At 44.6% G+C, this 13,274-nt stretch overlaps 1 protein-coding gene across 5 annotated transcripts in view; it reads left to right on the forward strand.

Annotated features, from left to right (window-relative positions):
* Positions 1 to 13,274, forward strand: part of PARG (poly(ADP-ribose) glycohydrolase) — a 2,316,516-nt gene that overhangs the window by 149,992 nt on the left and 2,153,250 nt on the right. For 4 of the 5 annotated variants that reach the window (XM_069610801.1, XM_069610798.1, XM_069610799.1 and 1 more), the window contains one exon: positions 7,213 to 8,142. The exons of the other annotated variant lie outside the window; for it this stretch is intronic. In XM_069610801.1, coding sequence (XP_069466902.1) covers positions 7,213 to 8,142 — 930 coding nt within the window. The remainder of the gene's footprint in view (positions 1 to 7,212; positions 8,143 to 13,274) is intronic. 5 annotated transcript variants of the gene reach the window in all.

Genomic DNA, 13,274 nt, shown 5'->3' on the forward strand with positions numbered 1-13,274 from the left:
TGATCTCCTCTCTGGCTTTCTGTGATGATCTTTCTAATTCCTTCACAACTAAGGTCAATAGTATATGTGACAAGATACCTCTATCTGACTGATGCACTGGATCCTGCTGCCCTCATTCCATCTCCTGACCAACAATGGTCTGTTTTTCCTGTGTTTTCTACTGATGATATTGAAGCAGCCACAATGCGACTCAAATCTGCGTCACCTGCTGATGCAATCCCTTTGAGAATACTAAAATAAATGCCCCACATTCTAGTCTGGGTCACACAAGCAGTTAATAACTCCTGTTCCTCAGACAAAATTCCCATCTAGCTATTTAAAGGGTATCCGGTCATCGCATCGACAACCAAAGCATCGACAGCCATACCATCTAAAAAAAATAAAATAAAAGCATCTAATGCATTTTCTTTTTTTAGATGGTAAAGGGTTTAGTTTAATAGAAATGGGGGTTAAAGGTTAAAAAAGGGGGTTTGGGGAGAGGGACCCCTCCATTAAAGAAAAATAAATGCATTAGATGCTTTTTTTTTAGATGCTTTTTTTTTATAGATGGTATGGTGTTAGATGCTTTGGCTGTCGATGGAATGACTATAAACCAGCTAAAGCAATCAGTGGTCATTCCACTCTTGAAAATCCTTCTCTTGACCCCTTTGTAGCCGCTAATTTTCATCCTGTATCACTTATTCCTTTTTTCATGAAGCTATTGGAATCTTTGGTCTCTTTCCTTCTCACAAGTTTTCAAGAACATTCTTTATTCCTCAACCCTTTCCAATCTGGCTTCCGCAATGGTCGGGGTACAGAGTGTGTGCTTGCTTCAGTCTTCGACGACCTGGCCCGGCTGGCAGACCAGGGGGGGATTTGGTGCTCTGATACTGTTATATCTCTCAGAGGCATTTGACACAGTGGGCCACCCTGTGCTGCTGGATCGCCTTGCCCTGGCCAGTCTCTCTGGACAGGTCCTCTCCTGGTTCGCATCCTTCCTGACTGACATAAGCCCGACACTAACACTTTCTTCCTTTTCTTCTTCCTCTTTTTCCCTTCTATGTGGGGTTGCCCAGGGCTCTGCCTTGTCTCCTGTGCTGTTTAATATCTATATTCAGCCTCTTGTTCTGCTCATCCTTGCTTTGCTCATCCGCTCCCACGGCTTCAGGTCCTACTCCTATGCTGATGACACTCAAATTATCGTCCGGCTGGAATCTGCTCAGCCGGACACAGCGTCTCAGTTTAGGAGTTGCCTGGCGGCAGTGGGAACGTGGATGGGCCGCAATTGGCTGAAACTTAACTGGGACAAGACTGAGGTACTGGTGGTTAACCCTTTTCTCTTTCCTCACTCTATTCTGTCCTCTTATGCTTCAGTTTGCGCTTCGGCCTTCAGGCCCCCTCAACTTGGCCCTTGCCCTATACCTGTGCTTGAGGTGAGGAATTTAGGTTTTAAATTCTCCTCTTCTCAATCCACCTTGGGCCAGGTGGGTGCTATCTGCAAGGCCGGATTTTTCCAACTCGGAATCTTACGCAAAGTTCTGCCATTTCTTCCGGCTCACTTTCGTCCTTTGGTGACAGCTTCCCTGGTTTTTCTAGCTAGACTACCATAATTCATTATTTCTCGCTCAGCCTCTTTACTTATTTCGTCGTTAGCAGCTACTCCAGAACTTTGCCACCCAGATTTGTACAGGGACCCCAAATGGTTCTGATATTTTGCTGGATCTCTGGTTCCGTTCACTGGCTACCTGTACAACAACGGGTGCAGTTTGAATCTCTCTGCATGGTTCACCAGTCTTTTTATGGCCACAGCACAGAGCCTCTGCAGTAAAAAATTCCACCCCTATCAACCATCCCGTGTGCTTCGTTCTGAGGACGCATGCCTTCTCCCAGTGCCTCGCTACCGGTTTGAGTGGGTTGGTGGGCGATCGATCTATCTCTGTGGCAGCAGCCAAATTATGGAACTCTATCCCATTCATTCTCTGTGCTACGAGAGATCACTTTGGTTTTCGGGGTGCGTTAAATACTGTAATACTAGCCTTTTGTTTCTCAAAATTGAACTTTGTCATTTCAGAAAGTATATTGTCGACAATTAACACATTTCCCCTTGAACCCACCTTACCCCTTCCTCCCTAACCACCCCCCTATCCCTCCACCAACCCCCTTACCCTCCTCCCTTAACATTCTGCCTTTACCCCTCCCATGCAGCAGATGGTGTACATTCCACCTACACACACACTCCTTGAGCTCACACTCCCCCCTGGGGTTCAACACTTCTGCCAGTTCACAGGGATCACTTCCCAGCAGCGACACCTAGGTTTGTCTCCTTCACACGGCCCACCTAGGCTCCAGCCGAGGCTTTCTCCCTCCCTTCCACCCGGCCCACCGTCCTCACCCCATTGGGCACCTCCCCTTCTTACCAGCTTTCACCGGCCATACTTCTCAAAGAGGAGGAACCACTGGGTTTCGATATTGGACCGGGATTTGTCCAACAAATGTGTCAAAGTCCATATCGTATGTAGCACAGACCTTCCTCACCCATTACTTCTCCGTCGGCAGTTGGTGGCTTTTCCACACCTGGGCCAGGCAGCATCCAGCCACTACCAGCAGTACCTGCACCATGTGCCCATATCCCATCTCTTCTTCCTCTTCCCCATGTTGAACCCCTAAAAGGAGGAACCATGGCGAGATCCTCCTGTGTATCCCGTCCACTCCTTGAACCCAGGACAAAACATCCCTCTGGTATTCTTGGACCTTCCGACAGCCACACCACATATGGCCATAGTCCTCTCTAGCCCGGTTACACTTTCAGCACTGCGGATCTTGTCCCCTTCCCATCTTTGCCAGTACCACCGTGTGATAGTGGCATCTATGCAGTAGTTTCAGGGATTGATGCACGGTGGCTTTTCTACACATCAAGGCCCATAAAGCATTGTCAGTGTCCTTCCCCAGGTCTTCCCCCCCCACCTAGTTCTAACTGCGAGCAGGTCCCTCGGTTTCCCGCCAGCAGAATTGTCCTATAAAGCTGTGCGACAAGCCCCTTTCCGTCACCAGGAGCCGCTATCCTACTCTAGCCCTACCACTAATCAAAAGGTATTTGCATCAATAACGAAAGGAGAATGACTCCCTTCTCCTGGTCCAACTGGTTCAGCCTCTGGCTGTCTGCAGGTAGTTTCTTAGAGCAGTTCTTATAAGCCCTTGTAATTCTTCCCAGGCCTCTCCTAGGGCTTCATTAAATGTCCCACAATTCCTCTTTCTCAATAACACATATATTCTTTGACTTATTTATCATCTTCTTGTCTACTACAACAAGGGAGGCTACTCACACAAATGCCCTTGATGTCTTCTGTTTCTTTCAGTAACACTGTGGTGGGGGAGATGGCTCCCGTAGCACCCTTTCGACTGAATTAACTCTCTTGTTATTAGGCTGTTGAAGGAGATTACTCTTCACTCTTGATATCTTTGGCCCAACAACTGAGACGAGGGAGATTACTCTGATGTACTCTTCACTCTTGGCACCTTTGGCGCAACCACTGAGACGAGGGAGATCACTCCCCATGCACTCCTCACTCCTGATGAACTCCTCACTCTTGCCCAATCCCTACCTCCCGTGTTGACCTTTATGGTGGGGGCACGTCACTGGTTCTTTCTGTGATGTGTTTCCGATGAACGCTGACTTGACTCCTCTGCACTGCTTCTTCTCTGTGGGGCCCCTGCCTACTGGTATCAGCGCTGTTGAAGGACCACGCGGTCAACCTTATCGAGGTCACGGCACCGTCAGCCGCTTCCCAGTGCCGGCTCAAGTCAGGTCTCCGTCTTCCTGAAGAGGACTCCTTAGATCTGTCCACTGCGTTCTCAAGACTGAGGACTTGCTTCCTCTGCTTACTTCCTCGTTCCCAAGTTTGAACTTCCCGGGGCTGACACTGGCTTCTTTCTTCATTGAGTCCTTGCTTGGTTTGTATGTCCTGTAGCTGGATCCTCTCCAGCAGAGTGCCATAGTATTTCGTTTGTGTCAATAGTGTATTCTTTATGTCTCTTCGTGGTCACCTCCTCCCAGTACCGCCTAGACCTGATAAAGGAGTCGTTTGTATAAATCATCTTCTTCTCAGTACTTTTGGGAAATGATTTATGATCCACCTGTATGTTTGTTTCACTCTTCCTTGTCTTGCTGGTATTCATTCTTGCAGGAAGAAACAAAGGAGTAGTGCAATAACATAGAGTCGAACTTTCAGATTGGTTGTTTGAAGACCTTATGGGTTTTATGGTCTTAAGGTCAAGAGGGTTACAGAGTTACATCACGGAACAGATTCCTTGTCCCACAAGGGGAGTCTCTCCCTGTGAGTTGCCGCTTTCCGGCACCCTTAGGGGGGATGTTGCATAGGGGGCTCACATCCCTAGCCACACCGGGACGGAATCCCCCTTGGGAGAAGTGATGTGATCCCATGAATCATCACATACCCTTCCGCTAACGAGATTACCTCCCCCATCTTCACACAGGGGAAATTTAGATAGGAAACCTATGTTCCCTCCCTTCCTTTTCTGTGCTCAATAGAAAAGCAATGTGGTTGGAGATCTAAAAGCCAACGCACAATACAGGGATTAGTGTCTTTCCTCAGACTTGGCCAAATCGAAGAGGAATGGTCAGTCACTCATCGGAATTTGAGACCTGTGAGGTAGTAGTTTTTTTTCAACTAGATATTTTATTAGGTTTTGAACAAAATAAACATCAGACATCAGCATTTGGATATCATAATACGAGACAACACATTATCTGCATGTGGCCCTCAGTCCGTTCAGAGGCTAGGGATGGGGGTCTCACTTTCCGAAGGGAGATGTAGCCCCTGTGTGGGGGTAGTTCTCAGCCACGCGGATCATTCCAGCCAGCGGGTTAGCGGTGGCTTATGCGTGAGTTCGGGGAAGTGTTCCGCATGGTCCGTGAAAGGGGCCCAGACATTTCGGAAGAGGTTTATGTCACCCAGACGAAGTGCTGTAATCTTTTCCGCTGCTACATTATCCCAGCACTTGGACCACCACAGTGGTATGGAGGGTCCCTCTGGTCGCTTCCAAAGTCTTGCGAGGGCTATCTTGGCAGCTGTTAGTAGGTGAGTACATAGGCGGGCCATATGGCCCGATAATGGTAGATCCCTGTCCCCTGTGTCCCCCAGCAGAACGATCCCAGGGTCCCAAGGGATATAGAGTCCGGTAATCGAGTGGATATGGTTCAGCACGCCTATCCAGTAGCTTGTTGCTTCCGGGCATTCCCAGAGGAGATGGAAGAGTGATCCCTCCGTGGGGCATCCTCTCCAGCAGCTCGGGGAGTATGTTTTGGCCCATTTGATGGCTTGAGCCTCTTACTCAATAGTGGCATAGTTATTCTCCTGAGGAAAGAGTATCCTGCTAATATACAGGATGGGGCGCTCTACTCCCTCATACTCTTGTGAAAGAACCGTGCCAAGACCTACTTTGGACGCATTGGTTTGCAGGATCAAGTCCCTGTTGAAATTAGGGACCTTGTGGACAGGTTCACTGCAGAGTATATGCTTTAACATATCCTTTAACCACTGATTTTCCCCACCTCAGTTTCTGGGGTTTTGCATTCTTAAATTTATCCGTTAGACATGCGGTTAGAGTAGAATATCTAGGGATTAATCTGCGGTAGTACACAATGAGCCCCAGAAATGCTCTAAGTTCACTTTTGGTTTTAGGGAGAGATGTTTCCTGGACGGCTTTTACTTTTTCCAGTTGGGACTGCACCAAACCATTCCTAAAAAAATAACAAGGTACTGCCCCTGATGGCATTTCTTGGGTTTGGCAGTCACACCAGCATTCTTTTTTGCCCTTACAATTTCATATTAATGGAAAATATGTTCTTTGCAGGTCTGGCTGAGGATCAGAATGTCATTTAAGTTTGTGCTGCAAAAATGGTAAAAGAATCTCAATACCTTATCGATCAACCTTTGAAAGGTGGTGGGAGCCGCATGTAGTCCAAAAAGAAGGACTTTAAAAGACACATGAATGATGTTGGAATATGTGCTGCTTTGGCTAAAGTGAAGAACTTTGTTATGTTTGCATGGATGTCTGATGTTATATGCTTGAATTTAGGGATCATTAAACAAATGGACGGCATTAGTATAATATCTTTCGATAACGCCTTGCATTCATCTGAGATGCTCATGTTGCGTGATAGGTGTGTTTTACGGCTCTCAAAAGCACAAAGGGGTATTTAGAAGATCTTCTTGGGGAAAATGGTATGAGGAAAAGGTTTACTATAAGGTACAGCAGTGGACAAAAAGAGATCACTGCCTTACCTGACTTTTTGCAGCTCAAAGAAACTAATTTGGTTCATCATTTCACTTGTAATTTGTAACCGTTGCTAGTGGTCGAAGTGGGCGGGAGCAGTGCTTTTTTTTGTTTTTATTTCTTCATTTTTTTAAAATATATTAAGTTTTACTGTTCCTATACTTTTATTTTTAAAAGAATTTGTTCGGTAATGGCTTTTTTTTCAAATAAAAGGGATGAAGAAGTTGGAACATGCCATTAAGTGCACTTCCCTGAAACTGCAGGCGTGTTTGTTTTTTGCATTCGCCTGCTGTGGATTCGAGCCTGGGACCTCACATCATTGTGAGCTATTGTAGAATTGCTGGGTTGCTATTATTATTTTAGTGGCTTACTTGGGACAAAGCCCATTCCCAAGCACCATCATAGTCCTGCTTCCGCAGTAATCAGAATTTATTTTTGCCTTTAACTAACTTAATGTGAAAATACTGCTGATACAGTTTTACGTGCAGTAAATGGGTAGGGGGGAGGGGTAACTTTAATCATAATATGCCCCGTAAGAGGTGCGAATGGTTGGTGATTAGAAAGGGGAGGGAGCGTGAAGCTGCATGCAATGGGGGACAATTAATTGATATATATATATAGAGACGTTTAAAATTCATTTTCTCTGACTTTCTTTTAGCCTTTACATAGTGGTGGGGGGTTGAAAGAAGGAAAGGCGGGTCCCATGTATGGGGATTGTATTGCACGTGGGAGGGGGTGTGGTGATGTGGTTTGTAGGGGGGCGGGCCAGAAGAGAATATAGTTACACTACTTCTTTTCATACACTTCGACCACTGACAGCTGCCCTAAGTGCTGCAAAGAAAGTATATCAAAAATGTAAAACCTGTATACGTGTGTGCCAAAGATAAAGAATAAAGCCAATGAACCATACAGTTGACTTCTCTTTTCCTTATGTAGTTCGCAACGCAAAGACACTGCTGATTTTCAACTGGGAAGGAAGATGAGCACGATTGGACAAGATAGTTTATGTAAAGATGAGGAGCAGATCCAGGTGGAAAATACCAGTGAAAAGCCTGGGCGAATACTGCAAACAGAACTAGATAACGCTCCTTCCTCACTCTCTAAGATGACCTCTTCATCTGGTATGGATGGGGCATGTGTCAAGATGCTGTCCAAGATTGAGTCTCCAATAGGTACCCATTCGTTAGATCAGACCCTAGTTAATGATGATCCACTTCAAGAAATCAGTGATGGAAGTCATAACGCAGGGACTTCAGAGAGGTTTGTCGAGTCTTGTGGAAAGCAGCGGATGGAAAAAAAGGAGGCTGAGTGCAGTTCTGAGAATCCTGAGAGTGATCCAACAGATTCATGCCATATTTCTAAGGGCACTGAGAATGATGAGATCATTGTGATTCCAGAGAGCCCTACCTCTGATATTGGTTGTGAAGAACGTGATGGTAGCTCACAAAGTGCAGAGGAAGGTGCCATCAAACCTAACAAACCATTGGAGTCTTTTTCTCATGAGAAAGAGAGTGACCCTGAGTCCTCAATGGAGGTGGACAATTCTAAGAACAGCTGGGCTGGCTTTGAGATTGGTGAAGACTCCAACTCTTTTCATGATAGCATAGAAGTCAGTGAGTGTTTCAATGTCGACAATACCTATTCAAAGATTTCACTAACAAAATCTGAAGATGCAGGAGAAAGCGCCCCATCTCATGGAAAGTGCTCAGCAATGAAAACGGAGATGGGAGTTGATAGTCAGAAAAGGGAGAGAACAGCGGTTGATGTAGACTCACCTTCAAAACAGTATTCAAAACAGTATGGGAAGATCTACCACACAACAAAAGACAATTTTCGCCGGAAACCTTTCAAACAAGAGGAAAAAAGGTAATTGCACAAGTTCTTTCCTCATGTTCAAACACGGACGTCCTGCTTGTTTTTTTTTAATGAACTAATTGTTTTGAATGTTAATTTAAGGTTGTTATGAATGCGCTTCTGCCACTGGTATGACATTTTGGCACTTGTCGTTCTGCAGCTTGTCTTTCTGCTCAACCCTCTTTTCATACAGATTGGAGTCCTGATGACAAGGGTTTGAAGCTGTACGTGTGAAGAGCAGTTGGTTTTTGAAGTCTGCATGATGCATATTGTATCCCATAATGGGTGTCCAAAAATCTTAAGTTTTGATGGGTGTAGATCTGCTTCGATGAGCTGGAAGTCCACCTGGCATGCTTGCAGTCCACTGTGAAGTACAATGGTGTGTGGGTTGACTTGGTGAGCGTTTCTGGCTTAATGTGCGTTTGATTTGCCAGAGTGGAAACTGAAATGTGTATCAAATTGGTTTTGTTGCCCATTGTCTGGTATATGAGTGTATGAGTGGGAAGAAGGGGTGGCTGGGTGAGTTTGTTTGCTTTCTATATATGTGATGCTGCTGGTGCAATGCAGGGCCAAAGTGCAGCGTGTTGTTAGTGTGATCCGTTGAATTTGATAGGATTCACATTGCACCACATCTTAAAGTGGATGTTAATGTCTGCTAGGGTGAGGCTTTGCTTTTGTTAATACAGGATTTTACAACCTGCATCACATTGTTTGCTGAATGTTTTCTGTGACTTTGGAAAGGCCAGGCCTTCCAAAGGACCTGTCTGTTTTTAGGTCTTGTGGCATTTTAAAATGAGTTGTACACTTTGGTGGTGTATCTCCTAGTTCAATTTGTGACGACATCTCACTGAGTTGTCACATTTGCATAGATCAAGCTTTGAATGTGGTGATTGTGTTATGGACTTGACCTTCACTTGTCTTTAGTCCTCACAATGGTACAAACTCTAAAAATGTATTGAAATAAGCACATTAGATTAACATGTCCAGCATGTTTGCTTTTGGTGCAGGGCTAGCAATATGATTTTGTAAAGCTATTGTGTTCCCTTTCAACTAGCTATGACGTTTTGAAGAAACGTATTGTCCCCTCTTTATAAAGACGGGTTGATTATGTTCAGATAACATGCGTCACATGACAGTACATTTCAAGGTTCGCACATTTGTGAATCTTGATAGATAATTCAAAACCCCTCTAGGCCCCAAGATGATATTTGTATTCTTTGAGAGAGGTTTGACCAGGTTTAATGGGGGATGAGCATTATCTATGGAATAAGGAAGTACTTAAATTCAAAATGATGTGTGATGACAATAATGCACAGTCTTTCACAGCCGTACAGGCATACCGTCACAAGCAATAGAAAATGCTTGGTGGAGGAAAGAAAGTGAAAGAATGTAATGTCACCAGTTTCTTTGAAAGATGAACACTTCAGTATTTTGCAATTTCGAATTAATATGGATGAGAAAAGCATTTCAAATGAAAATTGGGTTTCTGGATATTGTTTTTGATTATGAATTTCAAATTAGATAATTTAAGGATATAACATAGTGTGTGGCTGTTAAATTGAGGGCGGAAGTGAGGCAATTGGGTTTCTTGATAGATCTGAAGTATAGCTGTTTAGTGTTTCAGGCCTGATATTGTTTTTTTTGTCTTTCGCTTACTTTAGTCTTTCAAATGTTGGCAGAGGCACTACATTTTCTAGGCCTTACGAGTTAATCACTCTTCTAGGTTTTTATGGTCAAAGTAGTTTGATGGTTTGTGAATGATTTGTGCGTGTTCAGTTTTCTAGGATCAAGTTCCTCTACAATTTCTGCAATGAAGTGTTGAATAGAGCTAATTTTGCTCTTAGATGTATTTATTAATGTAGGTAGAATGTGTCTAGTTTTCATGAACGGAATGCCCAAGTGGGTATGACCCTTTAAAGATGATTTCCTTACGGCTGTACTTTGGGAGCAAATGGGGAGGCTTAAGAGGGGGGGGGGGGGTTGCAGTATTGTGAACGATCATGGTGCTTTCAGATAATTATTTTATTCATGTTTATTTTCTTCTTTGCTATTAGTTCTGCAAATATATTCTTGAAGGAGTTGTCAGACTATGATTTATGATAAATGACATGAAAGAGAAAGAGTGGCCGGAAACTATTGTCAAAGAAATTGACATAAGTTGGGATGAGAATGGTTGTGCGGTAGCTGCGTTAGGTTCTGGCTCTGAGGATTTATGAATTAAAGGTAATCTGCTACTCTTTTTATCTTTAGTTGAATTGAAGTAGGATGCTGTAGCCATACAGAGCATGTCAAATATCCGAAATGGGCATTCAAGTTTAGTTACCCAGGGTTCAGTACATTTGGTTGTGTTAATTAACTTAATTATGTTATCAGAAATGTAGATATTTTTCTTCACATTGATTTGAAGGATTTTCATTGAAAGAATGTTCTAGTTTGTGTGTGTGGAACAAATTATTGTCAGTAACTTTACCTTTATTTTGGCTTATGAGGCCATACAAGTCAAACAAATAAAATATCATAAACAGTATTTACAATTTCATGTAATACACTTCATTATTCTTTCTCCCAGACTCCAAACATTGTTAATTAATTAACCCAATAGTACAAGTTTAACCGGGAAATTCACATATTAATTGGTTAGAGCCAAAATAAATATTTTTTTTTTTTTAACCAACTTTATTTTCATTTTTTAATTTAAGACAATAGTTGAGCTTCCTTCACAACTTATGTTAAGAACATTGTTATCAACATGAACCTTTTATTCAACTCCCTTGAACTTTCTTGTAGAGTCTAGTATTGATTTCATACTTTTCCCCACCCCCCCTCTCCTCCCCACCTGCCCCCCCTTCCTTTTATTAATTGAACCAATCAAAACCATGGTTGTAACCAGAACAGTTCCAAGAGGTAGTCCCTCGCCATATCTTCTGCTGCCTTTATCTGATATGGATGTTTCTAAGAGCCCGGGGTTTAAAGTATTGATTCTCCCGCTCCCCCACATAGTCCTGGAGTGGGTCCCATATGGCTAAGAATTTCAGATATGACCCTGATTTTGTGGCCAAATGTTTTCCATTGCCATAACTCCCCACACTTTCACCCACCACCATGGAGTTGTAGGGCCCTCCGCTGTCTTCCATCGTTGGGCCACTGTCATCCTTGCTGCAGCCAGAAGGTGGGTTATGAGGGCTGCTCTGTTCCCTGAGGCTGCATAGTTCCCTTCTGCCACTGCCCCCAGCAGAATGACTTTCGGGGACCATGCTAGGTCTGCGCCCGTTATGTCCCTGATCAGGCTTAGTATTTCTTTCCAGTATATTTTTATCCTTGGGCACGACCACCACATATGGAACATGTCTCCTCTTTCTCCCCACTGTCGCCAGCATTCTGGGGGGTCCGTGGGGATCATTCTGTGTATTCTACTTGGGGGGGGGGGGGGGGGGGTAAATACCAGCGGTAACATAGTTTGTATGCCGATTCTTTGATTGCCGTGGATTTAGATAATTTGTGCGCCTGCCTCCAGATTTGACTCCATTCTTCCTGCGTAATCTACTCTCCTATGTCCCGCTCCCAATCTTTCATGTACTGGAGGGAGTCGTCTGTTTGCGCCTCATCTAGTAGCTTGTATAGTCTAGTGATCCCTTTTTCATGTGTCCCCTCCCGGATTGTTAGTTCTAGGCCCACTGGGGGTCGTAACCCTGCTCTTTTAACCTCTGGGTGTGAGATCCAGTGGCGTAATTGAATATATTTAAATCTGTGGTTTTCAACGAGGCCGAATCTATGTTTACATCCTTCGAAGGTGAGTGGGGCGTCGTCCTGATACATATCTTGTAGGGACAATGTGTCTGCTTCGTTCCAGCCTTCCCAGAATCTTTTGTGAAGGCCAGGAGAGAAATCTGGATTATGCGTGGTAGGGGATAGTGGGCCCAGACCTAATTTGACCCCCCTGTTAGGGATAGCCTTAACCCAGCTGTGTAGGGTCGTTTTAGTGGCTGCTAATAGCATACCTCCTGTATCTCTTGCTTTTGTTTTTAGGAATGGTAGCTTACCCAAAGGGATATCTGTGGCAGTCTGTTCTATTTTCCCCCAGCCTGGAAGAGGGTCTTTACCCGCCATTTCAATACTGGTGCTAATTGGGCTGCTAACACGTATCTCCCCATATCCGGGACTCCCAGCCCCCCAAGTAGTGTGGGCCGTATCAGGATCCTTTTTTGGATCCTCAGCTTCTTATTTCCCCAGATGAATTTAAACACCGCCTTTTGGAGTTCGAGGATCTGTTTTGGGGGGATGACCACTGGGGTTGAGCTTACTACATACAGTACTTTGGGTAGCAGGGTCATCTTTATCGCCGCTATTCTAGCAAACCAGGACAATTCCTGGGCATCCCATCTCTGCAGGTCTTCCTGCAGGCGCTTCCATAGGGGTGTAATGTTTGCCTTGAGCAGATTCTTGACGGTTCTAGTGATATGGATTCCTAGGTATTCGAGGGACTGTTTACCCCATTTCAGGGGATAATGTTCCTTCAGGAAAGCTACGTCCCCACTACCTTCGGTTATATTCAGCGCTTTGGATTTTGAATAATTTATTGTGAACCCTGATGTCTTTTCGAACTTCTGCAGTTCTATGATTATTCTGGGTAATGTGTGTCTTGAGTCTGCCATATAGAGCATGATATCATCTGGTAGAGGGCTATCTTGTTTTGAATCTCCCCGGTGCGCACCCCTCTAATTCTCGGGTCTTACCTTATTCTGCAGGCAAATGGTTCCATTGCCATGGCAAATATGAGCGGGGATAGACAGGCACCCCTGTCGAGTACCCCTCCGAATATTGATTCTTTCTGAGGTGTAGCCATTCACCACTAGTTGCGTAGATGGGTGCTGGTAATTTGCCAGAACCATTTTGGTGAATATCAGTCCACAGCCAAAACCCTCCAATATCAGTTTTAGGTACCTCCAATCTATGCTGTCGAATGCTCGTGTGGCATCTAATGCGGCGATCGAGAATTTTTGGGCCCCCCTGGCCTCCCAGTCTATTATGTCAATTACGCGCCGGACATTATCCTGAGTATGTCTCCCCCTTACGAAGCCTGCCTGGTCTGCGTGTATTATCTCGGGCAGTACTGCTGCCAATCGATTCGCCAGTATTTTCGCGTA

The sequence above is a fragment of the Ambystoma mexicanum genome, chromosome 8 (genome assembly GCF_040938575.1).
Source record: "Ambystoma mexicanum isolate Mex_15411 chromosome 8, UKY_AmexF1_1, whole genome shotgun sequence".
In the NCBI taxonomy this organism is placed as follows: Eukaryota; Metazoa; Chordata; class Amphibia; order Caudata; family Ambystomatidae; genus Ambystoma; species Ambystoma mexicanum.